The sequence below is a fragment of the Oryx dammah genome, unplaced genomic scaffold (assembly GCF_014754425.2).
Source record: "Oryx dammah isolate SB20612 unplaced genomic scaffold, SCBI_Odam_1.1 HiC_scaffold_2, whole genome shotgun sequence".
In the NCBI taxonomy this organism is placed as follows: Eukaryota; Metazoa; Chordata; class Mammalia; order Artiodactyla; family Bovidae; genus Oryx; species Oryx dammah.
Window position 1 is genome coordinate 12925818 of NW_024070186.1, and position 26195 is coordinate 12952012.

At 56.6% G+C, this 26195-nt stretch overlaps 1 protein-coding gene across 4 annotated transcripts in view; it reads right to left on the minus strand.

Moving 5' to 3' along the window:
* Positions 1-2987: 2987 nt before the first annotated feature.
* The window catches only part of TRPM2 (transient receptor potential cation channel subfamily M member 2), a 51584-nt gene continuing 28376 nt past the window's right edge, over positions 2988-26195 (minus strand). For all 4 annotated transcript variants that reach the window (XM_040231640.1, XM_040231630.1, XM_040231650.1 and 1 more), the window contains 22 exons: positions 25849-26184; positions 22605-22742; positions 21216-21345; positions 20903-21048; positions 19942-20054; positions 19357-19570; positions 18755-18873; positions 17484-17616; positions 16829-17000; positions 14292-14475; positions 13090-13271; positions 12737-12869; positions 11977-12064; positions 11727-11814; positions 10965-11122; positions 10284-10360; positions 9998-10099; positions 8278-8364; positions 7742-7847; positions 6220-6321; positions 4926-5042; positions 2988-4277 (listed from right to left, as the gene is read on the minus strand). In XM_040231640.1, the coding sequence (XP_040087574.1) occupies positions 4152-4277; positions 4926-5042; positions 6220-6321; positions 7742-7847; positions 8278-8364; positions 9998-10099; positions 10284-10360; positions 10965-11122; positions 11727-11814; positions 11977-12064; positions 12737-12869; positions 13090-13271; positions 14292-14475; positions 16829-17000; positions 17484-17616; positions 18755-18873; positions 19357-19570; positions 19942-20054; positions 20903-21048; positions 21216-21345; positions 22605-22742; positions 25849-26184 (3051 nt within the window). In that variant the 3' untranslated portion in view covers positions 2988-4151. The remainder of the gene's footprint in view (positions 4278-4925; positions 5043-6219; positions 6322-7741; positions 7848-8277; positions 8365-9997; positions 10100-10283; positions 10361-10964; positions 11123-11726; positions 11815-11976; positions 12065-12736; positions 12870-13089; positions 13272-14291; positions 14476-16828; positions 17001-17483; positions 17617-18754; positions 18874-19356; positions 19571-19941; positions 20055-20902; positions 21049-21215; positions 21346-22604; positions 22743-25848; positions 26185-26195) is intronic.

Below are 26195 nucleotides of genomic sequence, written 5' to 3' on the forward strand. Positions count from 1 at the left end.
GGATGGCATCACCGACTTGATGGACATGAGTTTGAGTAAACTCTGGGAGATGGTGATGGACAGGGAGGCCTGGCGTACTGTGATTCATGGGGTCGCAAAGAGTCAGACACGACTGAACGAATGAACTGAACTGAACTGAACTGAACTGAAGCACATGTAATATATAGGTAAGGGGCTTTCCTGGTGGCTCAGATAGTAAAGAATCTGTCTGCAATGCAGGACACCTGGGTTCAATCCCTATATCAGAAAGATCCCCTGGAGAAGTGAATGGCTATCCACTCCAGTATTCTTGCCTGGAGAATTCCATGGACAGAGGAGCCTGGCAAGCTACAGTCCACGTGATCGAAAAGAGTCAGACATGACTGAGCAACTAACAGTTTCACAATATTTAGGTAAGCATGCTCACAAACACTGCATAGAATGACCTGAATCCTGTTGATTGCGTTATTCAAATTTTGCCCTATTTTTTGTTAGCTCCTTGATTTCTAAAAGAAAAATCTTAAACATTACTGTGAGTTTGCCCATTTCTCCTGGAATTTCTATCAATTTTGCATTTCATATTTTAAAAGATATGATGCTAGATGGAAGTTTGTGTTCAGTTGAGTCTTGACTCTTGTGACCCCATGGACTATAGCCTGCCAGCCTCCTCTGTCCATGGGATTCCCCATGGGAATGGATTGGAGTGGGTTGCCATTTCCTTCTCCAGGGTATCTTCTTGACCCAGGGATTGAACCCACTTCTACATTGGCAAGCGGGGTCTTTACCACTGAGTCACCTGGGAAGATGGATAGCAGTTCACAAAACTGCTGCCTTCTTAATGGATTGGTACTTTTTCCCGCTCAAATTCCCGTTTGTTCTTAAAAGGACAAACTCAAACCTTAAGTTCTGTCCTCTGCTGGACCTGCACCCACACCTTTTCTTTGGAGACTGTTTGCTAGGCTGACTCCCTACTATTGTCAGCTAAAACATGTCTCTTTGGGGTGATAGAGGAAAATATACAGAAAAGAAGAGAAATTTCTTGTTATCTTTTATCCCCATATGAGACTCACACTTTGTGTGTGTCATAATTGCTAATACGTTTTGATGATTTCCTGCCATCTTATTCCATGTGAAGCATCTCCTACTGCTATTTTCTCTCTTTGACTAAGTTTCTGCTTGGTTCCTCTGGTGGTTAGATGTTATTCCTTTCTCTCCATCCTCTGGAGGTTACCTGGGCTGTGATACACATTTGCAGGTCTCACTGCCTGCGTTCTTCCCCCAGCACTGTGACGGTCAACATCTGTTTCTTCCTTGTGACAAGAGGAGACCTTATCTCTACTTGTATTGGCTGCATTCATTCCTCTGCCAGCTCCCAGGGACACAAGCTGGGATTTCTACAAGAATGATCATTAAATTTTCTTTTTACATCATGCCTCAACAGTGGTAAAACTTAGCCCTACATTTAGTAGTTTCTTTGCTTCCACAGAGCTCAGTCTATGTGTGAAACAGGTCCTTCCCTCTCATGTTCTCTGCCTGCCTTTCGTCTGTAGAAAAATGTTAGCCATGAACAAGTTTAATCAGAGGAGTGAAAAAATACAAAAGCAGAGGCAAACAGTCAAATGGGACAAAACAAAAATAGTCAGGAAGCTGAGTCAAGGACCTTTAGTTCTTCCTCCAGTGCTATAGAGAATATTCTGAGCCATCTCCTGTGAGCTGTCCTGTAGATACTGAAACCCCTACCAGGTGGAGAAGTTAACTATTGATGCATAATGACCAGAGTATAGCTATGACACAAGCTGCCACAGTTCCAAGAACTGGCCTCAAGGAAATGGGAACAAGCCGACCCTGGAACTGAAGATTAATGTACTTGAGACAATCAGGGTGACGCTGCTCAGACCACTGAAGACCAATCATCAGATGACAGTCAGAGCTGACTGCTGTTTCTGTGTGGAGTCCCTCCCTCTGTCCATGAACGCTCTTGCCACTGATTGTCAGTAAAGTGGGGGAAGTCAGCTTTTGGACAGGTGTCCACCCTTCCCCCCACCCTGTTGCTAGCCTCCAAAATAAAACAAACTTTCTTCTCCACCAACCTGGCGTCTTTATTGTTTTTTGAGCAGTAAGCAACTAGACCCCACTTTTGATTATGTGTGTGTGTGTGTGTTTGTGTGATGGACTAAATGTCTGTGTTGTTGTTTAGTTGCTAACTCACATCCAACTCTTTTGTGACCCCAACGGACTACAGCCCACCAGGCTCCTCTGCCTATGGGATTTCCCAGGCAAGAATACTGGAGTGAGCATTTCCTTCTCCAGAGGATCTTCCTGATGAGGGATCAAGCCCACGTCTCCTGCACTGCAGGCAGATTCTTTACCATTGAGCCACCAGGGAAGCCAGATGTTTGTGTCCTGTTTGTGTTGGACACCTGTTTGTATCCCTTCCCCAGATCCCTATGTTGAAGCTCCAATCCCATGTGGCTGTATTTGGAGCAAGGGCCTCTAAGGAAGTAAGGTTAAATGAAGTCATAGGGTGGGGCCCAGACATAGCAGCATTAGTGCCCCTGGTAAGAGGAGAACTAGAGACCCCTTGTTCCCTGCACACTCCAAGGAAAGACCACATGAGGAGGTGGAATGAGGCGGCCAGGGACAAGCCGAGGCAGAGGTTTCAGCAGGAACCACCCTACCCACACCTGACCTCCAGTGCCAGCCTCTAGAACTGTGGGAAAGTGAGTGGTCTGGCTGTGGTCCTTTGTTACGCAGCCCAAGCTAACTAAGACAGTGTGTTTCGCTTTTCTGTAATTCTTCTTTGACAAGTTCTTTCGGAAAGGATGCATGAGAAGTAAAGAATCTGCCTGCAATGCAAGAGACCCGGGTTTGATCCTTGGGAGGGGGAAGATCCCCTGGAGAAGGGCATGGCCACCCACTCTCGTATTCTTGCCTGGAGAATTCCATGGATAGAGGAAGAGTGAGTTACAGTCCATGGGGTCACAGAGAGTCGGACACAACTGAGCGAGTAACTTTCTTTATGACTTTTAAATGTCTTTATTTGGTGCTGCCACTTAAGCGCTAGTTTGGCTGGATCTGTAATTCTTGATTTAAAAAACAAACAAACAAGTACCCCACAGTGCCTGAGCACATGCAGGGTAGGGGCAGGGGAAGGCATGAGCGGCTGAGCCCCAGGTTGGAGGCTGGAGCTGGGGCCTAGGAAAATGAGGAAGAGGGAAGGGAGGGGTGTGTGTGTGTGTGTGTGTGTGTGTGTGTGTGTGTGTGTGTTGGGAAGGTTGTTGATTGGAGGAGCAGTCATGAGTTTGGACTAGGGGGCTGTAGGGTGTCCACGGGAGATCCCCTTGGGCCCCGGGAAGCTTGGTTGATGCTGGAAGAGGTCTTGTGAGTCAGACACAATCCCCCACCACTGCTCATGTCTGCAACTCCATCTGAGGGACAAACAAGGGACCAGTGATGCTGGTGGGAAAGGCGGGTTTGGTGCGGGGTTTGCACAGCATCCCAAGGCTGCAGACGGTCTGTGAGTTACTGATGCTAAATTGGGGGGCCCCTCAGTCCACACCCATGACCCACTCCTCCCTGGAGGAGGGAGGAGGGAGCACCACATGCAGGAGAGGTCCTACCCCCGGTGCTTCTGCGTCCTCCCCGCCTGGACCCGGAACAGCACACAGGCAGAGACCTCTGCAACTCAGGAGGAGGTGGGAGCTTGCCCTCCTGCCCCACCACGGGGCTCAGCCCTGACGGTCATGGGAACTGGAGTCCCAGGCTGCCCCAGGCCAGGTGAGGGTCCGAGTTAGGGCACAGTGGAGGCCCTCTTGGGGTCGTGGGCCTGAGGAGGAGGCCACAGGGAGCGCTGACTCTCCAGGGAGCACTGGCCTGGGGCAGATGCACTGCTGGGGGTGGACGTGCTGCTCAGAGGATGTGGCCAGGAGGGCATCCACAGGCCGCCAGCAGGCTCGGGAGAGGCAGTGTTGGCTGGCGGAGTGCCAGTGGCTACCTTGACCCTGAGGCCCTGCCTCATGGCCAGAGCCTGCCTGGGCCCTGCTCAACTCTCCTCCCAGGGTACCCCAGTGCCACCAGCTCATGAGCTGGCCGTGAGGGGCAGACACTCCCAGTGGGCCGTAGATGGGCCTGCCCCGCTGGCCCCCACAGGGCCACACAGGCTGCGTCTCCAGTCAGTAGTAGGCCCCGAACAAGGCGGCCACTTTCTGGAGGATGACCTTGTGGTCGTCATACAGGGAGATGCGCTCATCCACCACCTGCCAGCGAATGGCCATCCCCTCGTCACAGGAGTGCAGATGCTGCGGAAACAGAGGTGAGTCCTGAGTCCCTCCCGAGCAGCCCTGCCCTCACCCCCACACCCCAAACCCGTAGATGGTAGGAGGGTGGTGGGGACCCCAAGGCCTGGCTCCCAGCCCTGCTACCGACTGGCTAGTGACCGCTGCCTTTGTACTTCTCCTGAATGGTGCTAAGATCACCCCCTTCAGGCACAAATCAGAAAATTCTTGTGAAGCCCCAGAAACCTTGAAAGCGTCGGGGGTGGGTGGGTACAGCCTTATTCTATGGTTTTCTGTCCTGCAGACAAGGCCTGGGTTTTGTTCCCTGGGACTTCCTGGCCCAGTTCCAGATTTGGGGTCTGTAGGGGGATCAAAGTACACAGGACGATATCCCCATAAGAGTGCATGAACCAGCCTCACCTGGGCACGAGCCTGGAGGCCCCAGGGTCTCCTTCTGCCCCACCCACCTGCTGCTGCCCTCTGGCCTCTCCTGGTTGCCCCCATGGACTCTCTGGTACAACTCAGACCCCACAGCCCCCTTCTCTGGTCCTGGACAGCTCTGGCCCCAGGCCAGGGAACCCCTCAGACCCCTCCCTTCAGGCCCCAGGGCCCCTCCAGAGCACCGATGACCCCAGCCCCTGTTCCTCCAAGCCTGAAACCCAGGCCACATACAGAGTTCAGCCTCTTGAGCTCCACATCACTCTGGTCTGGGAAGTGGATGCTCACGGCCACCGTCTCGATCCAGGCATTGTCCGTGTTCCTGGGGTCATCCATGTATCCTTTGTATACCTGGGAGGTAGCAAAGGTGTGATGGACCTCCGATCCCCTGGTTTTCTCCCAGAGGGAGGGCCCCAAGCCTTCTCTGGGTCTGGGCCACTGTGAGCACAGCTGTCCACCATGCCCCAGCCCCACCTGGCCTCTCCCTGCCTCGTCCTTCTGCCCCCAGCACAGCCTTCAACTTGACTGACCCATCACAGGGGCCCACGTCCTCACTCGTCACCCTCTTGGTCTTTGGCCTGGCATCCAGACCTGCCTCGACTGCCCTTGGAAGGATTAAAAAGGACGGGTGGACCTCCAGACAGTAGGCTAAGTGAAAGAAGCCAGATACCGAAGGCCGCACGCTAAATGATTCCACCGACAATAAATGTCCAGAACAGGCAAATCCACAGAGACAGAAGGCAGCCTCGTGGGCGCCAGGGGCTGGAGGGGGTTGAGGGGGGTGACTGCTCAAGGGTACGGGCTCCCTTTTGGGGGTGACAGCACATTCTTGAGCTAGACAGAGGTGGGGACCACACCAGACTGTCTATGCACCAAACACCACTGAACTGCTCACTTCAAAAAGGCTCATATATGTTGTTTAGATTTAACCTCAACAAATAAAGTTTAATTGTTTTTTACTAAGTAGAGAAAAGGGAGACGGTGATGCTCCTTCAGGGGCTGCAGCAGACAAACCATGCGGAACTGCTGGGTATGTAGGTCAAGTCATAAATATCAGCAATTGCCTACTTCATCCTGAGATGCAACAGAGGCAGAACCAACGACTCAGACACCCACTTGGAGGACTGCTTAAGTAAATCATGGCACAGAATGCTACGTGGTTGTGAAAAAGAGCAAGGTGGATTCGGAAATACAGACCTAAAACTACGGTTTTTGCAAATTCACTGAAAAAGCAAGTTATGTGTTTGTGCCCAGCTGTGCTCAGGGCAAGAGTGAATGTGAGCCAGACACCAGGCCTGCCCTGGCCCAAGAGCCCTCCTTGATCTCGGGAGAAAGCCCAGACAGGGAAGGAAGGCGAGGGGCCCAGAGCCAGGCCACATGGTCCCAGTTCTCCCTCCAGGAGCTGTGGGCAGTGAGCTCGGAGCAGGCTCCCCTCCCCCGGCTCCTGCAGCCTGCCCAGCAGCCAGCACGGCCACACACCCCAGGGCCCAGACGCACGGGTGGGAACAAAGTGGAAGAGCCACCTCACCTCCATGCCCTGAGTCAGCAGGCTCTCAAAGGAAGACCAGAATTCTCTTCGCAGGACCTGCTTTAGCTTCCAGGGCAGCATCTCTCCTGGCTCCCGGGAGCCCTGAGCAGAGAGGGAGGTGGGGGCAGGTGGGCAGGGCGGTTTGGGACCTCTGTCCTCTGGCCACCCACTCGGCATGGGCAGCAGGCCAGCCCCCTGGAGCCTCAGGCAGATGAGCCTCTGGCAGCAGCTGCCTCGGGGCCAGAGTGACATTGCCCAGAGCCCACTGTCCATGTCAGCCCGTGAGGCCAGGTGTCACAGCCTTTGAGGGGTACTGGGCGCTGTGAGGGAGCCAGCACCCTGAACTCTGCCACCTGGCCACGAGCCAGAGGGCTGCGTCTTGTGTGTGCACATCCCCAACCCACCTCCAGCCTCGGCTCCAGTGCGCTGGGCTCCTGGCCACTCCTGATGCACCCTGCCCTGGACACGGGCCTGCACCTGCACTCCCCTCTGCACCCGTCTAGGGTGCCTGTCATCCACACCACATCTACTGCTCCAGCCTGGGAGACTCCCTGCCCTGCACTGCCTGGGGCGGCGGGAACTTCAGCTGTTCCTCAGGGGACACTGCTTGGAAGATGTCAAGAGAGACTGGAGAGGGAGGTTGAAGGGTGCTGGAGAATCCTCGGAGGGAGGCAGCCCAGCCTGGGCTCACCTTCCCTCACCTGGAGGGCACGGCGGTTATGGCTAAAGGAGCCGGACCATCCAGAGCCCTGGAATCCTGGCTGGGGTCTGAAGACCCTCAGGGGGTCTGCCCGATGCACACTCATTAACTTGCTGCCCCACTGGGTGGATGCCGGGAAAACCCAGTAGCTTTGTGCTGAGCTGGGATAGATTATGGACTCCAGGGGCAGACTCAGGGGAGGGGCCCCTCAGAGCTGCACCAGGACACTGGCCTGGGGCCTGTGGGTGCACAGTCCTCCTGTCTGGACCTGCCTGTTCTGACCCCAGAGTAATGACAGGGTTTGGGAGAGAAGAAGGCAGATGGACGGGTCAGAATCCGAGTGGCTGGGCTGCTTGGACAGGACAGGCCCAGCAGAACACGTCCCAGTTATGTCACCATGAGCCCATCAGTCCTGCAAATAGCTGCCCCGAGCTGAGGACACGTGTCTGCCCTGCTCTGCCCCCAGCAACACTGTCCTGCCCTCGGGGCTCAGCTCAGGCCCCAGGGCCAGGGTAGGTGCGTGCTCAAGACGGCCCCCCCCAACCCTGAGCTCTGCAGGGGCAGCCACAGCCCTGAGCCTGGTGCCTGGACCCAGCAGGTGCTCAGTCAGTGCTTACGCTCCAAAGAGCGCCTGAACCCATCTTCACAACCACCAAACGAAGAGCCAGGAGACAGCAGTCCTTCTAAGGCAAGGACCAGCCTTTGTCATTCAGAACGGGGACAGCTTCCAAGCTGTCCAGGGCAGCGACCGCTGGTGGCTGGTGACCTGTTGGTGGCAGAGAAGGCAAACGAGTGCAGGGCCTGGGACAGCGGGGGCCTCACCCCAGGCAACATCCAGTGCTCGGAGGGGCCACGCTTCACCACCAGCACCTCCAGCATCTTCTTGACGTTCTTCCTGCAGATGGCACCATCCAGGCTCCGCCTCCAGCTGCAGAAGGATGTGAGGGGAAAGGTCAGCCTGCCCCTGCCCCCACCCCCACCTGGGAGGCCACCTGCTAGGCCACTAGCACCTGCTCCACGGGAGAGGAACCATCTGCTCCCATAACCTCCAGTCTGACCAGAACGGGTCAGCCTTGTTGGACAGTATTTTTCTACCAAAAGCCTTAAAGAAGCCCATGCCCTGGACCCACTCCTTCCCGCTCTGTCACACTGGAAGTGAAGGGTGAACTGGTATGGATATTTGTCTGCATAGTGACAAAGTCCTCCCCAAGGGGCCTCTGAAGGAGGGGACCCACAGGGAAGTGAGGCAGCCTGTGGGGAAGAAGGGTTTGGGCTCTGCTGGGGGCACCCACATTCATCCCCTGCCCCACCACGGGGTGGGGTGCTGGCCAACACTGGGCTCATCAGGGGCTACTCACCGGGTGATCACAGGCTGCAGCGTGTGATTGGGGCCGAAGTAGCTGAGATCCCCGCGGCCACGCAGTCCCGTGCGACCCATGGGATTCCTGGGTAGACAGGGGTCAGCTCAGCCTCCTGCCAGTGGCTGGAGACCCCAGCCAGGGCAGCAGGCAGGGGCTCTGCAGGGGCTGTGTGCCAGCTCTACCCAAAGCTGCCCTGGCTCAGGGTTCTTGGAGCCCAGGCAGCTCCCCTGGACAGGACCAGGGAGGAGGCCCAGACCAGACCCCAGAGCCCAAGGGCCCCTTGACCAGGCTGGGTGACTCTGCGTCATGCACTGGGCCTGTCCACTGCAAACTCCGTCCCTCGGGGGCTCCAGGGTGGGCGGCGGCTACCTTGGGGTGGGCTGGAGAGGAAAGGGGCCTCTGGGAGCAGAAACCAGCCCCACCCAGACGTCCCCCACAAAGAGCGCCTGACTGACTCTGGCGCCGTGCCCGAGGGCCTCCGCGGCCTGTGAGCATCGATGGTCCCTTCTCTGCCTGTGACTCTCGGCCGGCCTGTGAGCTGGCGTCGACGGCTCCCTCCTCTGCCTGTGACTCTCGGCCGGCCTGTGAGCTGGCATTGACGGCTCCCTCCTCTGCCTGTGACTCTCGGCCCTGCTCTCTTCCTGCACACTGTATCCTCCCGCCCATGCCCTCCCCCATCCAGGGCTGGAAACACTCCTGGTCACCTCAGTTTCCCTGCCCCACTCATCTCTACCACCCCATCCCGCAGCTTCTACCCCAGTGGTCACCCCTCCCTGATCCAGAACATTCCCAGAGGCCCACCACACACCTCTTCCACAGGCAGTTTCCCTCAACAACCACCTGCTCCATGGGGTCTCCAAACCCCAGCTGACTGTGGTCCTGTCCCCTGCCTCCGGCCTGGTGGTGCAGCCTCCCCAGCGACCCTCAGACCCCAGGCCAGCACACAGTAGGCATCCACCAAGCACCTGCTGGGCCTGATGCCACGGGTCCCCTTTCATCTCTATGTTGATTCCACATCCGTGCAGTGGGGCATAACGTCCCTACAGCACAGACCTGGAAATGTAAGCCCAGCAGCCCTTTAACATTGCCCCTGTTTTATTCTCACAATGGGGTCCACGTTTTACCCTGTTTCTACACCTCGGGAATGGAGGTCCTAAAAGTTGTGTCAGAGAACCAGGGCGCAGTGCCCAGGCCAGCAGGGCCAGCTCACAGTTTCCAGCCCTCCACGCGTGTCCAGGGAGACTGCCAAGTGTGGGCCTCCGGGGCTGGTAAGAAAGTACTTTATGCTGATGTGTCTTTCCTCCATACTTTGTTTGTTTTTATCAGAAAAATTTAAATCAACCCTGAAAGTTCATTGGAAAGACTGATGCTGAAGCCGAAGCTCTAATACTTTGGCCACTTGATGCAAAGAGCTTGAAAAGACCCTGATGCTGGGAAAGATTGAGGGAAGGAGGAGAAAGGAAGCAGAGGATGAGATGGTTGCACGGCATCATTGACTCAATGGACATGAGTTTGGGCAAACTCCAGGAGATAATGAAGGACAGGGAAGCCTGGCATGCTGCAGTCCATGGGGTCCCAAAGAGTTGGACATGACTGAGAGACTGAACAACAAATCAGAAAAACACCAGCTTTGCTGGAGAGGAAGCCTGACCCCAGGAGGAAAACTGCAGAGGTGGCTGAGGAGGGCTGGAGAAGGGCGGGGGGAGGGTACACTCACAGAGGGAGCCCGTCCTGCACTGCGTAGACTCCATGGAAGCTGCGCCGGTCCAGTGGTCCATCCACCGAATTGTAGCTGATCCTGGACAGAGGTTCCAGGGCACTGGAAGGGAGAGGAGAGGTCGCATCCACAACAGAGATGGCGGGAGGCAGAGCAGCCACAGTGACCCATTGTCCACACAGAGGTTCCTCCCTGGGCACAGGCGCCCCCAACCACACGCCTCCCAGCATGCCCCAGCCCCCGGGGAGGATGGGGTGCCCACCCAGGCAGGAAGCAGGGTACTCACTCCCCCGCGGGATCCACCAGGTCCCTGTCCTTCCTGTCAGCCGTGTAGAAGGGCGGGTTGTACATGAGGAACTCCGTCTGCGGGACACAGGGACTCAGACGGTCACCACCCCAGGCTGGCCGTCACCCAGGACAGCTGACTGCAGAGCCCTGGGAGGGCCCAAAGGACATGGAAGTCCCAGCTGGGCTGACCTCAGGACACACACACCTGGGCCAGCCGTGGTCAAGGGGAGTCTCCCCAGGCGGGAGGAAGGGGGGCTGGGCTGGACTCCAGAGGGAGGAGTACCCTGGCAGAGACTGGGGAGGAGTGACAGCCCGGGATATGCCAGGAAAACCATAGAGAAGGCCTGGGGGGGGGCATACCCCCAGGCCTCCTCCTTCGCTCCCTCTCACTCTCCACCTCTGTCCTCCCCAGCATTCAGAAAGGGGATAGGGACTGTTCTCTGGGGACAGGGGCTTGAGGACAAGCGGAGCAGTGGGCCCTGTGTGGATAGCAGCCCCAGTGTCCAGGTTCATGGCCCAGCTTCATCCCTTGGGTCTCACGGACCACGCTTCCCTCTTCATCTGTCCTTCGTTGCCCTTTGGGGCTGTGGTGGGCTCAGCCACCCTGGGGCCCAGACCACTCCCCGCCAGGACTCTGGGCCCCTGCAGCCTGGTGGGTGAGGCCAGGACAGGCACTCACTTCCCAGGGCACCTTCTCGTTGGGCACCGGGAACCGCAGGACAGAGCAACTCGGGTAGAGCAGGTGACGGGCATTCACGTGGTAGGCGTCACCTGGGTCTTCTGCCTTTGATCCGCTGTCCAGCTCAGGGTCCCGCCCCACCGAGGCCTTCTGGGGTGCTGGGAATGGGGACAGGGACAGGGCCACCCTCTGAGGTCCTTTCCCCCAAACTTCCGGGCCGCCTCCACCTCCCTGAGCCCAGTTTGAAAGCCAGCCCCAAAGAGAGCACCCTCCCCAGGGTTCCCATCACTGCAGCCCAGGAGGACCAAGGCCTGGGCTCAGGCCCCTGTTGCCTGGGGCAGCTCCCAGCAGAGCTCTTGGTAATGAGCGGGATGCACAAGCCCTTCCAGAAGCCTGCCCGGATGAAAGGGCAGATGGCTCCTTTGGGGCCAGCAACAGCCCAGGAGGGTTGCTCGTGACCATTTCTTGGCCAGCTGCAAATCTGGGAGCAAAGACGTGCTTTCTGTCACCTAGTCAAAGTGACTGGGTCTCAGGTCTGCTGGACCTGATGCACACGGGGAGGTCAGGGGGTCTGGGCCAGGCTACCTCTGGAATTCTCCAGCCTGGTCAAGCCTTGGGACTTGGCCACACTCAGCACATGTAGCCGTGGGGTGGGTCAAGCATCCCAAGGTGCTGGGGCTGCTCCTCTCCACTCCACAGACCCCCGGACACAAGAGAGCACAGGTGGGTAGAGACCAGCCGCTGGCACAGTCACCCACTCACCCAGAGTGGGGACACCTTCTTCTGAGCCAAAGCCACTGTCCCTCAGGGCCTTCACAATCCAGTGCAATGCTGTGGCTGTCTGGGCCACCTGGAATGCACGTTCAAAACAGGATTGGTCAATAGGTGCCCGCACACAGGATGCCCTGCTCCCCACCCCCCTCTTCCCCAGGCAGCCACCCGACACCCAGGGCTTGGCCAGAAGGGCCATCAGAACCGTGCCCAGAAACAGAGGTCCCAGCCCGGAGCCCACCTGTTCCTCCAGGGAGGCCAGTCTCTGCTCCACGGCGCCTGACTGCTTCAGACGTGCCATTTCCAGCAGGCGCACCATGGTGTCCACCCTGCAAGAGTACACAGCTGAGTCCTGCGGCCAGCCAGGGGTCTGGGCGTGAGTGGAGAGAGCCTGGTGCCCTTTGCAGGTGGGCAGCTTATCACATCCAGCAGCACAGGCTCCTTCGGCTCTAGTTTCAGGCTTCTTCCTCTTGATTTGAATGGATTTACACTCTACGGTTCTATAGAGAATGAGCACCGCCTAGTGGTCCAGGGGGAAGATGGGCCACCAGCGATGCCCCAGGCTCACAGGGCCACCCGACAGCCCAGGGGCGTGGCCGGGCCAGAGGTGCGGGTGTGCAGAGCACACACACCTGGTTCCTCACCTCTATATGCCTACAGGCTGTCAGTCACAAACTCAGGAAGGACAGAGCGGCCTCTGGGCAGAGGAGGGGACGCGCCGGGGGGGGGATTTTGGAAGGAGGAGGGGACACTGTGGTTTGGGAAATGTTTGCTGGTTTTGGTCTTAGTTTGCTACAATGTAGGAATTGCACCCAAGTGGGCGTATGTGTTCATAGGAAGAACACTTCCACAGCCAAGCATCCATCCAAACACCCTGGTCTTTTCCCCTGGTGTTTCTAAGCCGCTTTCTCCCAGAGCCTCCTGCTCCACAACAAAGTGACAGGCATTTCAGGGACCACAGGGCTGCACCGTCAGCCCTGCCGAGATCCCCGGCCCCGTACTTGTCACTGACGTCCTGGATCTTCTGCTCCGGCCTCTGCTTCTGCTGGAACTGCTGTTCCTGCAGGTAGTTCTCCTTCAGGTAGATCTCCCAGGACAGGAGGGCCGCCTCCTCGTTCTTCTCTAGCTTGTTCTCTGTCCGGGGAGGGGAGCCTCTGACCCACTGGGGGCCCCGCAGGGAGGGGCGGAAGAGCCCATCCACGCCCAACCCCAGTGGGCTGGCGGCAGTCCGGGGGCCTGAGCGGACTGCATGTCCCCTCCCCCACCCTGAGCTTCCAGGATGCTCAGAGGAGCTGCCCCCCAATCCCAGCTGCACCCCAGACACGGCTCTGGGGATGAGGGAGGGACAGCTTACTGAACTGCTTATGCCGCTTGGCAGGGATCTTCAGCACGACCCTCTTGATGAAGAGGTGCAGGTGGCTGAGGAGGATGAAGGGGGGCGGCGCGGGGGGCCTGCCCTGGTACTCCTCGATCAGGTTGTGGCGCTGGAACTTCCAGATCTGGTCCGTGCGCTCCTGCACCTGCTGGAAGGTGTAGCTGCAGGGGGCGGGGAGCACTGGTTACTGCAAGCACGGGCCATGCAAGCTGGGTTATGCACAACTTTGTCGCTGCCTGAGTGTGCGCCCTGACAGCCTACAAAGGCACGCCAGGGAGGGCGACCCAGACACAGGAAAGGCAGCTGAGCACCCTGGGGACCCAGAGGAGAATGAAGAAAGAAGACCTAGATTTTAGAGCCCATAAACCTCGCTAGAAAACAAAACAGACCCTCATGTGTTGGGAGATGGATGGTGTCCTGCACTGGACCCGAAAAGGGTCTGATTCCCCTAAATCTGACAAACAGAAGGGACAGTGTCTTTAACAGGCCGACACGCTCATTCTCCACATCCTGTGTCTCATGCGGGTAGAGGTCAACTGGCCCGGATCCCTGACAGAGATCCTCAGAGGCGGGGAGGGAGGCTGGGCAGGGCTGAGACACAGCCGCTGCCCGTCGGGCCTCTGGCCTCTGTCTATCATAGCCCAGCACCGGGGCAGGGTCTCTCACTGTTCAGAGCACACGGTAAGTCAGCAAGTTGTGACCTCATCACCCTAGCTGACGAAGAGAAGAGAAACAGTGCCCAAACTGGCCATGGATTCCAGGGGCTCTTCTGCAGAGGCCAGGAGGGGCCTGAGGGGGTGGTGATGCCCTGAGCCACAGGGCCGGCCTCCTGGGCACCACAGTCCTGCCTTATATGGAGAGCAAAGAGGTCATCTTGCCTCACAGGATTCTTAACAAGTGTGACACGCATGCCTCCACCACCAGAGATGACCTCAGCCAAATCGCTGCCCCTCATCCACCTCCCTCTGCTGGGGTGGGAAGAGTGAGACTTCAGCGCCCCCGCCCATGGTCTCTGAGCACAGGGCCCACGGGCTGCCCCCCAGCAGTAGTGCCCAGGTTGGATGCCACAGTCAGCAGGTCAGCCCGGGCTGAGCCAGGTCCTGGGTCCCAGGCTCCACGCCATCCACTCCACCCTGGCGGGGAGCAGGCAGCGGTGTGTGCACCCCGCATGTGGCACTCACTTGAACATGGCAATGAGCAGGTTGAGCAGCAGGATGTTGGCGAAGAGCAGGTAGAGGCAGAGCAGGAGGACAGTCAGCCACTCAGGGAACACGGGCTCCTGCCGCACCTGGTCAATCTCGGGGCACTTGGGCTTGTAGGGGTCCGTGCCGTTGGGGCTGCACTGGTCTGGTCTGAAGTTCACACCTGGGTCGGAATGAGGGGGTAAGTGAGTCCAGAAAGCCACGTGGAGTCACAGGGGCCCTTGGGCAATAACTTCACAGGCCTGGAACCCCGCACATCTGGGTGACCTCAGCTGTCAGCTCAAGCCCGAGGGAAGCCAGGAACGGCTGACCATCTACACCAAGCATTCTCACGGGCAGGAAGTCCCGCTGCCAGGAAAGCCCAAGAGCCAGACCTGCACTGCAGGCTGGCACATGCCTCCCTGGGATCCAGGCACCCCACCAGGGCACTTCCTGGGGGTGTGTCATCCACAGGAGAGACTATGTCATCTAAGTCACAGGTCCTAACCCTGGGAGCAGAATGTGGCAGAAAAGACGTCAAAGAGAAAATGAACAACTGTCGTAAAGAAAAGGGACACATCAGAAAGGAAAAGTGCTGCAGAGGCAACATAGAAATGTTGGAACATGTGACTACAAACCAAAACACAGCTCCACATTTGCAGAAAAGTAAAGGATACATAATATTACAAAACATAACTATATACTCAGTGCCTTTAAAAATCTGTAAGATAAGGGCTTCCCTGGTGGTCCAGTGGTTAGTAATCTGCCTTGCAATGCAGGGGACATGGGTTAAATTCCTGGTCCAGAAAGATTCCACATCCCTCGGGGCAACTAAGCCTGTGAACTAACACTACTGAAGCCCCCACATCCTAGAGCCCGTGCTCCACAACGAAGGAAGCCAACACAGTGAGAAGCCCAAGACTGCTACCAGGGAGCAGCCTCCACTCATTCTGTCTAGAGAAAGCCTCATGCAGTGGGGAAGACCCAGCGCAACACTGAAGACCCAGCACAGCACTGAAGACCCAGCACAGCACTGAAGACCCAGCACAGCACTGAAGACCCAAGCAGCCAAAATTAAGTACTTAAAAAAGATATCCAGATTGGAAAGGAACAAGTATTTGCAGATGACATGATCATAACAAATCCCCCAAAAGGCACCTAAAAACTATTAGAACTAATACAGAAATTCATCAAGGTTTCAGAATACAATTCCATATACAAAATATAGTGTTTTTCTATACAGTAAACAATCCAATTAATAAAACAATTCTACTTACAACAGCATGAAAAAGAATAAAAACATTTAGGAATAAATTTAACAAAAGAAGTACAACTTACATACTGAAAAATAAAATATCAATGGAAAGAAATTAAAGATCTAAATAAGTAGAAGAAACCCCATGTTTATAATAAAAATCCTGGATGTCTTTTTTGGAGAAATTGATTAGATCACCTGAAAATTCATGTGGACCCAAGGGACCCAGAGGCCAAAACAATCATGAAAAAAAGAACAAAGCTGAAGGACTCACACTTCCTATAAACCTATGCTGGCCAGGACCATGGTGCTGGAGCCAGGATAGACACATGGATAATAGGAATAGAACAGACAAACCCTCTTGTTAACAGTCAACTGATGTCTGGGTCGGGAAGATCACCTGGAGGAATTAAATATGGATAACAGTACGGATGACTCGAAAACATTACACTGAGTAAAAGAGGCAAGACACAAAGAACTACATATCATATGATCCACTTTATGTGAAGCGTCCAGAAAAGGCACCTTCTACCCCGATGCTGGGGAAAAGTGAGGGCAGGAGAAGGGAGACAGAAGATGAGGTGGTTGGATGGCATCATCGACTCGGTGGACACGAATCTGAACCAGCTCCAGGAGACAGTGAAGGACAGAGAAGCCTGGTGTGCTGCAGTTCATGGGGTCGCAAAGAGTCTGACATGACTTTGCTACTGAACAACACCATCAACTACAGAGACAGTAGACAACAGGTCACCTGCGTTTGGGGGGCGGGGGTGACTACTAAACGGTGTGGGGTGACTTTTGGAACAAGCTTTCTAAAATTAGATTCTGTAAATATACTAAAAACCATGGAAGTGGCCACTTTTTACAGGCGAGTTTTATGGTATGTGAATTAATCTCAGTGAAGCCGTGGCATAAAACAAACTCTATGTTGTCTCCACCCAGAAAAGGAAGACTTATGTCTGACTGCAGTGGGAGGAACAGAAGGAATCGGGTGGCATTTAATGGGGGGGGGGCGGTGTCAGCTGATGCCCCAGGCCACATCCCTGAGCCACTCTGACCTCCCTGCAGCTGCAAGGTACAGCCCAGCTGTGGCCAGCTGATGCCTGCCCCACTCAACTGATGGGCCCCCAAGTGCACCCATCTCTTCCTTCAGGAGCCACAGCTCCAGGCAGTGCTGAGCGAGTGGGATGTGCCCAGTCCTCCCCTCTCCCACTTCTGTGACCCTGGAGGAACCCCACAAGGGTGGCACCTCCTTTTCCACAGCTGCCAGGGCCCCTCCTACCATCAATGTAGGTTGGGAGCTGCCCGAAGATGGTGAGATACGAGTGGTAGACGGCCCCCCGGAAGATCCACTCCACCCGCCTCTCGTTGTGGATGAGGATGGCCTGCTTGGCCACCCCGAAGGACACGACCCACACGGCCAGTAAGAAGAGAAAGAAGAAGACGTCCTTCATCTGTGGGAGGGGGGCACAAGTTGCAGCCACACCACCCCACACTGTCCCTGCCCACAGGAGGGTCCCCACGGGCCCTGCAGTGGACGAGACTCCATCAACCCTCACAGCATGGCTGCATGGAGCCAGGAGCTCCAGGGGACAGCCTAAAGGGGCGCTGGGCACCCCATGAAGAGTAGGAAGGGTTGTGACCATGACCCAAGAAGGGGAGTGACAGGAGCTATAACAGGGATCAGGAATGAGCTGTGGATATCAGGGAGGGCTGCCTGGAAGAGGCAACATTCAGGCAAGACCCGAGACAGGCACGCTAGGGTGTGGAAGCAGAGTGGTGACTTGGGGTCCTGTGGGGTGTGCTGTGCCCCAGGGCACCTCAGGCCCCCCTTACCATGGCTCCAGGGTGGTTCAGAGCCCCCCTTACCATCCACCCTGGAGTGCCTCGGGCCCCCCCTTACCATCCTCCCCAGGTTGCTTTGGGCACCCCCTTACCATCCGCTTCACAATGATAATCTTGGGCCCCAGCGTCTTGCTGATGGTGAAGATGTGCATGAGCCGCAGACAGAACATGGTGAAGTCCAGGGAGAGGATGACGCGCCCGGTGTACAGCAGCGAAGGCATGAGTCTGCACGGGAGCAGGGCCTCAGCTGGCCGCCCCGGGCCTGGCCCCAGCCCCCTGCCCAGCTGCCCTGGCCCCATGTACAGCCTGACGGGAAGCAGGGCCTCAGCTGGCCACCCCAGGCCTGGCCCAAGCCCCCTGCCCAGCTGCCCCGGCCCCATGTACAGCCTGATGGGGAACAGGGCCTCACCTGGCCACCTTAGGCCTGGCCCTAGCCCCCTGCCCAGCTGCCCCGGCCCCATGTACAGCCTGACGGGAAGCAGGGCCTCAGCTGGCCACCTTAGGCCTGGCCCTAGACCCCTGCCCAGCTGCCCCAGCCCTGTATACAGCCTGATGGGGAACAGGGCCTCAGCTGGCCGTCCCAGGCCTGGCCCCAGCCCCCTGCCCAGCTGCCCCAGCCCCATGTACAGTCTGATGGGGAACAGGGCCTCAGCTGGCCGCCCCAGGCCTGGCCCCAGCCCCCTGCCCAGCTGCCCCGGCCCCATGTACAGCCTGATGGGAAGCAGGGCCTCAGCTGGCTGCCTTGGGCCTGGCCCAAGCCCCCTGCCCAGCTGCCCCGGCCCCATGAACAGCCTGATGGGGAGCAGGGCCTCAGCTGGCTGCCCCAGACCTGACCCTAAACCCCTGCCCAGCTGCCCCGGCCCCATGTACAGCCTGACAGGGACCAGGGCCTCAGCTGGCTGCTCCAGGCCTGGCCCCAGCCCCAGTGTGACCCCAGACCCCAAAGCACTAAAACTGGGTGTAAGTTCAGGGGCAGAGCCTCCAGGAGGGCCCGGAAGCCCAGCCTCAGGCAGAGAAGCTGGGCCTCATGGGCACCCTGGGAAGCAGCAGGCTGGCCCAGCCCCTCCTGCTCATGAAGGGGTCATGCAGGGCAGACATGTGGCTTTGATGGGCTGTGGAGATGTCAGGGCCCTCAGCTGGGACACGGGCACTCCCACCAGACAGCTCCCCATGGTGACAGAGCCCGCGTCTCTGCCCCGGCTCCTCCCTGTCTCCGCGTGGGCAGGGCACCCTCGGCACAGACATATCCAGAGTGGTGCTGAAACCGCGAGGGGCCCCAGCTCCCAGCCTCACCCCAGCCCAGCCCTGTGGGGGCTGCTCCCTTGATAGGATGGAAGGGCCACCAGGAGGGGAGGCCGCTCACCGGCAGGTCAGCCCCGCAATGAAGAGCAGGATTGCGCACACGTCCAGCTTGTTCCAGAAGTCACTGAAGTACACGAGCACCGCCTTCCGCAGCCCGCTCCCGTCGGGGTCATAGAAGAGCTGGAGGGATGAGCACAGACATGCGGGGCTGTGGGTCATCCTTCTCAGTTCCCCACCAGCAAACCGGCGCCACTTCCTGGGCAGCTGAGAGTTGGGGAGGGGCTGCTGGCCAGAGAGGTGGCCCCCGCTGAGCCCAGCTCCCCTCCCAAGAGGGGACCCCCACATTTTGCAGTGTCCTTCACAGGGGAGCCAGGGACTCACAAAATCCAGGACACCACTCAGTGATGTCACCCTTGGGGTGATAAGAGAGCGTTTCAAGAAAAAACCAATGCCTTGGGGGGTCGGGTGGAGGAGGAACAAGGGCGGAAGTGGCTAGCAGACCACAGGCCACACTTTCCAAGGGGCCTCGCCCAGCTTTCAGCGCCCACGTGGGGCTCACTGTGCATGGCATGGGGCTGAGAGCCACCGTAAGAAAGTGACCGAGCCCAGGATGCTCCTGGCGGTAGGAGGGTCTGCAGGTGGAGTGGGAGGGGGCTGGCCCACCTGCCGCAGCTCCTCGCACACCAGGGAAAAGAGCCAGACGTAGATGAGGCACTCGCAGCTGGAGGGCTGGGGCTGGAAGTCCACCATGAGCACGTAGGCAAAGAGGCAGAGGAAGGCGAAGTAGGACAGGATGTTCATGTGGAAGACGACCACGGGCGCGCTGAAGAAGGCGCGGACGCGGGCCAGGCCCCCCTCCGCCTGCTGCTGCCTGTTCCTGTGGAAGACATGGGCAGGGGAGACCACGGCCGTGAAGGGCCAGCTCAGCCACGGGTCACACCACAGAAGGGAGGCCCAGGACTCGTGGCTGGCCACCCACCTTGCACGCATTGCTGTGGTAGGGGCTCAGCCACGGCCCTGCAAAGAGGTCCCTGAAGGGCCCTCGGGTTCCTTTAGGGCTATCCCCAAATCCTCAGGCCATGGTGGGACTCGCCCCCGGTGGATACTGGGCGACGGCAGTTCTCACCCCTCCCCAGCGTGAATCCCCTCCATCCTGGGACCGGTGGCAGCAGTGAAGACCCCCAGAGGGGGCATTTGGGAAGGGAGGTCTGGCCCCAAGCCCCAGCGGCCCCGCAGCCGGGCCGGCACCTGAAGGAGACGAGGCCAGTGTAGAGCAGCGGGAAGAACAACATGCACAGGACCACGCGCCAGAGCCCATTGTCCACGCTGAGCCGGCCCCACCACACCTTGGTCAGGTAGGCCTGCGGACAGAGGGAGGGTTTCAGGGCGATGGGCCCCCCGCCCGCCCTGACCCTGTGCTCCCTGAGACTCCCGAGGAGGAGCGACTCTGCCGGCTCAAGCACGGCGCTCTGCCAGGCCCACAGGTGACGTGATGGGCAGTGCGGTGGGCAGCTCTGGTCTGGTCCTGAGTCTGCCAGCCCAGGAAGAGGCTTTGGGGGCAGGACTGGGCTCTCCCAGACCAGAAAGTGGGGCTCAAACCCGGAGCCGGGCTCTGTCCCCTTGCCCCACTCTCACCAGCTGGCCCCCTGAGCTCTCCCTGGGGGTGGGCAGTGTGGGCAGAACTCCTCCCCGCCAAGCCCCTGGGATCCAGCATGGCCAACTCAGCAGGTGGTGACAGGATGAGGCTGTGCTCCAAGGAAGCACCAGGGCTCTGAGGGGCCCCCAGTGCACCACACGTTTCGTGTCACCAAGGCAACGCCGCCGCATCCTGTGCTTGCTGCTCCAGGAGGATGTCCTGCCGCCTCCATGTATCCCTCCTGAGACCCCAGGTAGCAGGGGTGAGGGGAGCTGAGGCCTGGCCCTGGAGGCCTGCTGGGGGCTCCCAGGTAGGGACATCCATCCCATGCAGAGGTGAGCCACCGCCTTCACAACTAACCAGGCGCTCTCACTCAGCATCGGCTCTCTCCTTGGCAAACAGTGAGGAGAGGGTGTGCCTGTCTGCAGCAGATGACCGATGGTCAGCGCCATCCGTGGGTCCCCACAGGACCTGACATAGTGACCTCTTGTACTGTCCGTGTGCACAAGAGGCTGCATCCGCTCCTGCAGCACCAAGGCAGGTATTTCCGGAAGGAGGCCCCCAGAACATCACCTGGATGCCCCCGTGAGACATGAACTTCATGTCCTTGGCCTCCAGGGCCAGCTGCAGGCAGGTGGTCCTGCCCCAGGCCTCCGACACACGGACCAGCAGCTTCTGAGCGCTCTCCTCATCCTTCCGGTAGCACTCAGTGAAGACCCCTGGATGGGAGAAGGTCTCGTCACAGCAGCCGGACCCTCACCAGGGGGAGCGGCAGACAGTGGCAGAGCGCAGCCCCTCCAGACAGCACAGCATGCACAGGGATGGGGCGAGGACCCAGGGTCACCCATGAGGGCCCGGGGCTGAGGCTGCGGCCCCAGAAGCTCACCAATGGCTCTCTGTTCATACTCGTCTGCGAGCGCCAGCATCTCCTCCAAGCTGTCCGTGTCTTCCTCCTCCTTGGACAACTCCTTCAGGATCTTGCTGCAGGCCAAGGCTGCGGCGATGCAGTCCTGGCTCTGGGTTCCCGGGGGAGCCACCATGAGGCTCTGGATGGTCCTGCCCCGGGACCCCCAACACGCCACCACCCAGGCAGATGAGAACAGAGGCCCTGAGACAGCACAGGCTGCAGAGTGAGGACTCAGTGTGGCTCCTCCCACATAAACCTCTAGGCTCACCCCAGGTCACACGCGAGCCCTGCTGGTGGTCAGGCTCCTGCACAGGCCAGGCAGCCCCCTTGCTCCCCAAGAACAGACTGGACATAGGCACTCAAACAGTCATATTGGCACAAGGCCCAGAGCTCTCCAGGCATCTGGTCAACCCCATGCAAGGAGCATTCCCAAAGAGGAGAAACGAGGACCTGGCCATCACATGGCCCTGTCCAAGGCCAAGGGCCTCACCCTCAGTGGCACCCCCAGGCCCAGGCACCAGAGGGGGGCCAAGAGAATCTCACAGGAGGCTCTCAATACTCAGCCCAGAGGCTCTGGCTCTGAGGGCAGTACTGGCCTGGGTGAGGGGTTGGTGTCAGAGCCTGGAAACCTGAGTTTGGTTTTTCTGGCCAATAAGCCCCACTGGGCATACTTGAGGCTACAGTCAGGCCGGCTCTGTCACCCACCCTCTCCTCCAAGCACCTTGAGAGAGGGCATACCTCTAAGAACCGTGGTGAGGGTTGGGGGGACGGGTGTCGCCAGAGCCTTGCCAGGACCCTGAGGGAGCCGGCTCTGAGAGCAGCCTGGAAATGCTGACTCAGAAAAGCAAGGCCTCTCTGAGAAAAATTATGAAACTTTACTTTCCTATTAAGAGGAAAGCCAGCTTGAAATAAAGGAAAACCATGCAGGGAGTCCTGGCCTGCAGTGTTCTGCTTCTTAGGGAGCCGCCTAGCCAGTCCCTGCCATGGGTGATAAAGCCCCATGCGGGGCCCAATGCCTAGTAATCACCCAGCCAGTCCCCTTCATTGGTGATAAAGTCCCATGCAGGCCCAGTGACCAGGAGCTGCCCAGCCAGTCCCCTTCATTGAAAATGAAGCCATACTCAGGCCCAGTTACCAGGAGCTGTCCAGCTGACTGGTGGGAGTTCCCAGACAGCCCAGCAACAGCCACAGGCGACAGCATCTGGGAAGCACCCATTTTAGTAACAGATCATGCCTGAGCCCCCCAACCATCAGTGGGAAGAGAAACAGCCCCTCCAGGGGTGGAACATGCCTACAGAGTCCACTGACCCGGGCAGCCATGGGGCTGGAGCCCTGTCACTGGTCCACTGATAGTTGCAGTCTGCTGACCTGAGCCCAGATGATTTCTGCCAGCTCCCGATGGTTCTGCACGATGGCCCAAATGAGAAGATCCCGGACTGGATCTATGGTGAAGGTAGCTTGGCCTGATGAACGCTTGTACAAGGACTGGCGACTCACTCTCTGCACCTGTGATCAGCAGACAGTCAGCGCCCCCACCTGGCGGGGAGGGGCACCTGTTGAGGGTGCAGGACCTGAGCTCGGCCCCACTATCCTCGGAGGACAAGCCCTGAGCCCTGAAAGCCACTTTTCCAACAACACTCAGATGGTTCTCATGAACACTCATGAACACTGGGGTTCCTTAAGCATCACTCTGGAGACATGAAGAAACACCCAGAAAGTGCAACGCTCAGTTACCACCTACATCATTTGTAGACCCCTGCTACTCGCCAGGCATCCCAACGTTCTTTAGTCTTATGTGATAGCATCAAAGTCTTTTTCTATGAAGTAAAATTCTAAGACAGTCTGTTAATAGATTCGTGCTGTGACCTCTTCAAGGGAACTTGCAGTGTCTCCTGCAGAGAAGACCAGCAAGAAGGACCAGACAGAGCCACGTGTGAGTGGGAGGGCTCTGGCCCCAGACACACGCAGTCTACAGTGATACAGTCTACAGTGATTCCAGGCTTCCTGGCCCATCGGTAAACAAACACATCCTCAGACGATTCCATCCTCTGGAAGCAATTCCCAAAGAACACATTTCCCACATCACACACAAAACTACACTTTAAGTGATTTCAGAAATTGTCTGAAGGCTCATCTTTATGAAAAAAAAAAAAGAAAGAAAAATTAATTCATCTTCTTAAATTACAGACATGGTTCAATATGAGCTTCTATTTGGGACTTTCATAAGCACCTTCTAACTAGGCATCGTAAATATACTGGAATCAAGAAAACTAGAACCATGAATGTAGAGAACCAAGCCACAGCCGCTTCAGTCTCAGGGGTTCGGCACAGCTCACCTAGGACAATGCATGGATTTGCAAGCCTGAAGAAAGTACATAATTTTCTAGCAGGAAGAAAACAAAATCACTGTGATCTGAGAAGAGACAGAAAACCTAAACAGCAGGACCATCAGGAAAGAAAACTAGAAAGTTATCAGAATTACTACCCAAAAAGGCACTGGACCCTGCTGGACTCCCAGGGGATTCTGCCAAGTGTGTAGGAGGCAGTGAACTCCAGCCACATAAACTGTCCCAGAGGGCAGAGAAAGAAGAAACTCTTCCCAATGTTCTTACAAAGCTAACATAAAATTGATACCAGTACCTGACATATACAACTGTCCCCAAATAAAACTACAATTAAAGACAACATTCTCACGCACTAATTCCTTTCAGTCTTGTCTGATTCTTTGCGACCCCATGAACTGTAGCCTGCCAGGCTCCTCTGTCCATGGGATTTCCCAGGCAACAATACTAGAGTGGGTTGCCATGCCCTCCTCCAGGGCCTCTTCCAGGGGTTGAACCAACGCTTCTTACATCTCCTGCTTTGGCTGGTGGGTTCTTTACCACTAGTACCACTGCAAACCCCTAAAAATGTTGGGAATCCAGCATCGGATTAAATGCATGTTACTCTGAAATCAAGTTGAGATTCAAAATAGGGATAAAAAATAATAATGACTTATAATTCACCAAATTCATATGTCAAAGAAGAAGAGCATTTCAACTTCTCAGAAGGCATCTGACAAAGTTCAGCCCTGAGGTGTCATTTGTAAAACCTTATTGAATCTTGAGAGGAGTTTCACCCACATAAATATACCACAGATGCCAGCATTATACTTAATGCTTAGAAACTGCAGGATCCCCATCAAATAAAGATTCAGACTAGAAAACTCCTTCTATTATTGCCACCCATGTGCATCTCATGCAGACACAGATGAGCTATGCTGACCTAGCCACACAAACAACAATGGTGTGAGCAGGGCTCAGGGGAAGGGGCACAGGGGACAGCATTTTCCTGCATAATTTTTTGTACTGTTGGAAGTTTTTGGAAAGGGAGCTCCTGTACTGAATTGTGTCCACCACTTTCATATGCTGAAGCCCCAACCCTAGTGTGACTGTATTTGGAGATGAGATTTTACACATGGGCTGGATGAAACACAGCTGGAATCAAGACTGCCAGGAGAAATATCAACAACCTCAGATATGCAGATAACACTACCCTTATGGCAGAAAGAGAACTAAAGAGCCTCTTGATGAAGGTGAAAGAGGAGAGTAAAAAATCTGGCTTAAAACCCAACATTCAAAAAACTAGGATCATGGCATCTGGTCCTACCGCTTCATGGCAAATAGATAGTTTAATAATGGAAACAGTGACAGACTTTATTTTCTTGGGCTCCAAAATCACTGCAGACAGTGACTGCAGCCATGAAATTAGAAGATGCTTGCTTCTTGGAAGAAAAGCTATGACAAACCTAGACAGCTTATTAAAAAGCAGAGACGTTACTTTGCCGACAAAGGTACATATAGTCAAAGCTATGGTTTTTTCAAGTAGTATGGATGTGGGAGCTGGACCATAAAGAAGATTGAGTGCCAAAGGATTGATGCTTTTGAACTGTGGTATTGAAGACTCTTGAGAGTCCCTTGGACTGCAAGGAGATCCAACCAGTCAATCCTAAAGGAAATCAGTCCTGAATATTCATTGGAAGGACTGAGGCTGAAGCTTTCACTCCAATACTTTGGCCACCTGATATGAAGAGATGACTCATTGGAAAGACCCTACTGCTGGGAAAGATTGAGGGCAGTAGGAGAAGGGCACAACAGAGGACAAGATTGTTGGATGGTATTATCGACTCAATGGACAGGAGTTTGAGTAAGCTCCAAGAGATGGTGAAGGACAGGGAAGCCTGGTATGCTGCAGTCCATGGGGTTGCAAAGAATTGGAGACAACTGAGCGACTGAACAACAACTTTATGCACATGATTAAAGTTAAGGGAGGTCATAGAAGTGGGGCCTGATCCAACAGGACCCTAGCCTTAGGGTGCCTAGGAGAAAAGGAAGCCACACTGGATGCCCTAAGGATGGAGCCAGAGAGTGCTCGGCCCTCTGCAGGCCAGGAGGAGAGGCCTCACCAGAAGCTCACCTGTCAGCACCAAGACCTTGACTTCTAGCCTCTAGAGAAGGGAAAAGAAGATGCCCGCCATGTAACCTGCCCCATCTGTGTAATGACAGCGAGAGCCAACTTTCCCGATAACAATAAAAGCTCGTGTTTCAGAGCTCCAAAGCTGGCCAGCACTCACACTGATTTTGACGCTGGGCACTGGGAGGAGGTGCTGCCGGTTGCTGGAGTGGGGCCGGGAGTACAGCGGCTGCGTGGAGTCCCCGAGGAGCTCCCGGAGCACCTGGGCCACATGCTGCAGGAGCACGCTGGGGTCCAGGCGCTCGGGCTCCCCAGCAAGCACCTTGTCCAGCTTGCAGTGGAACAGACAGGTGGGCTCCAGGTTCTGGTACAGGTAGAACAGGGTGGCCTGGGAGACGAACTCCTTCAGTTGCACCCCGTTCTCCAGGAAGAGCTTCACGAACTCGGGCTTGTTGGTGATGAGGGCAGCCACCATCATGGGGTACAGCTCTGAGGGCTGAGAGTGGG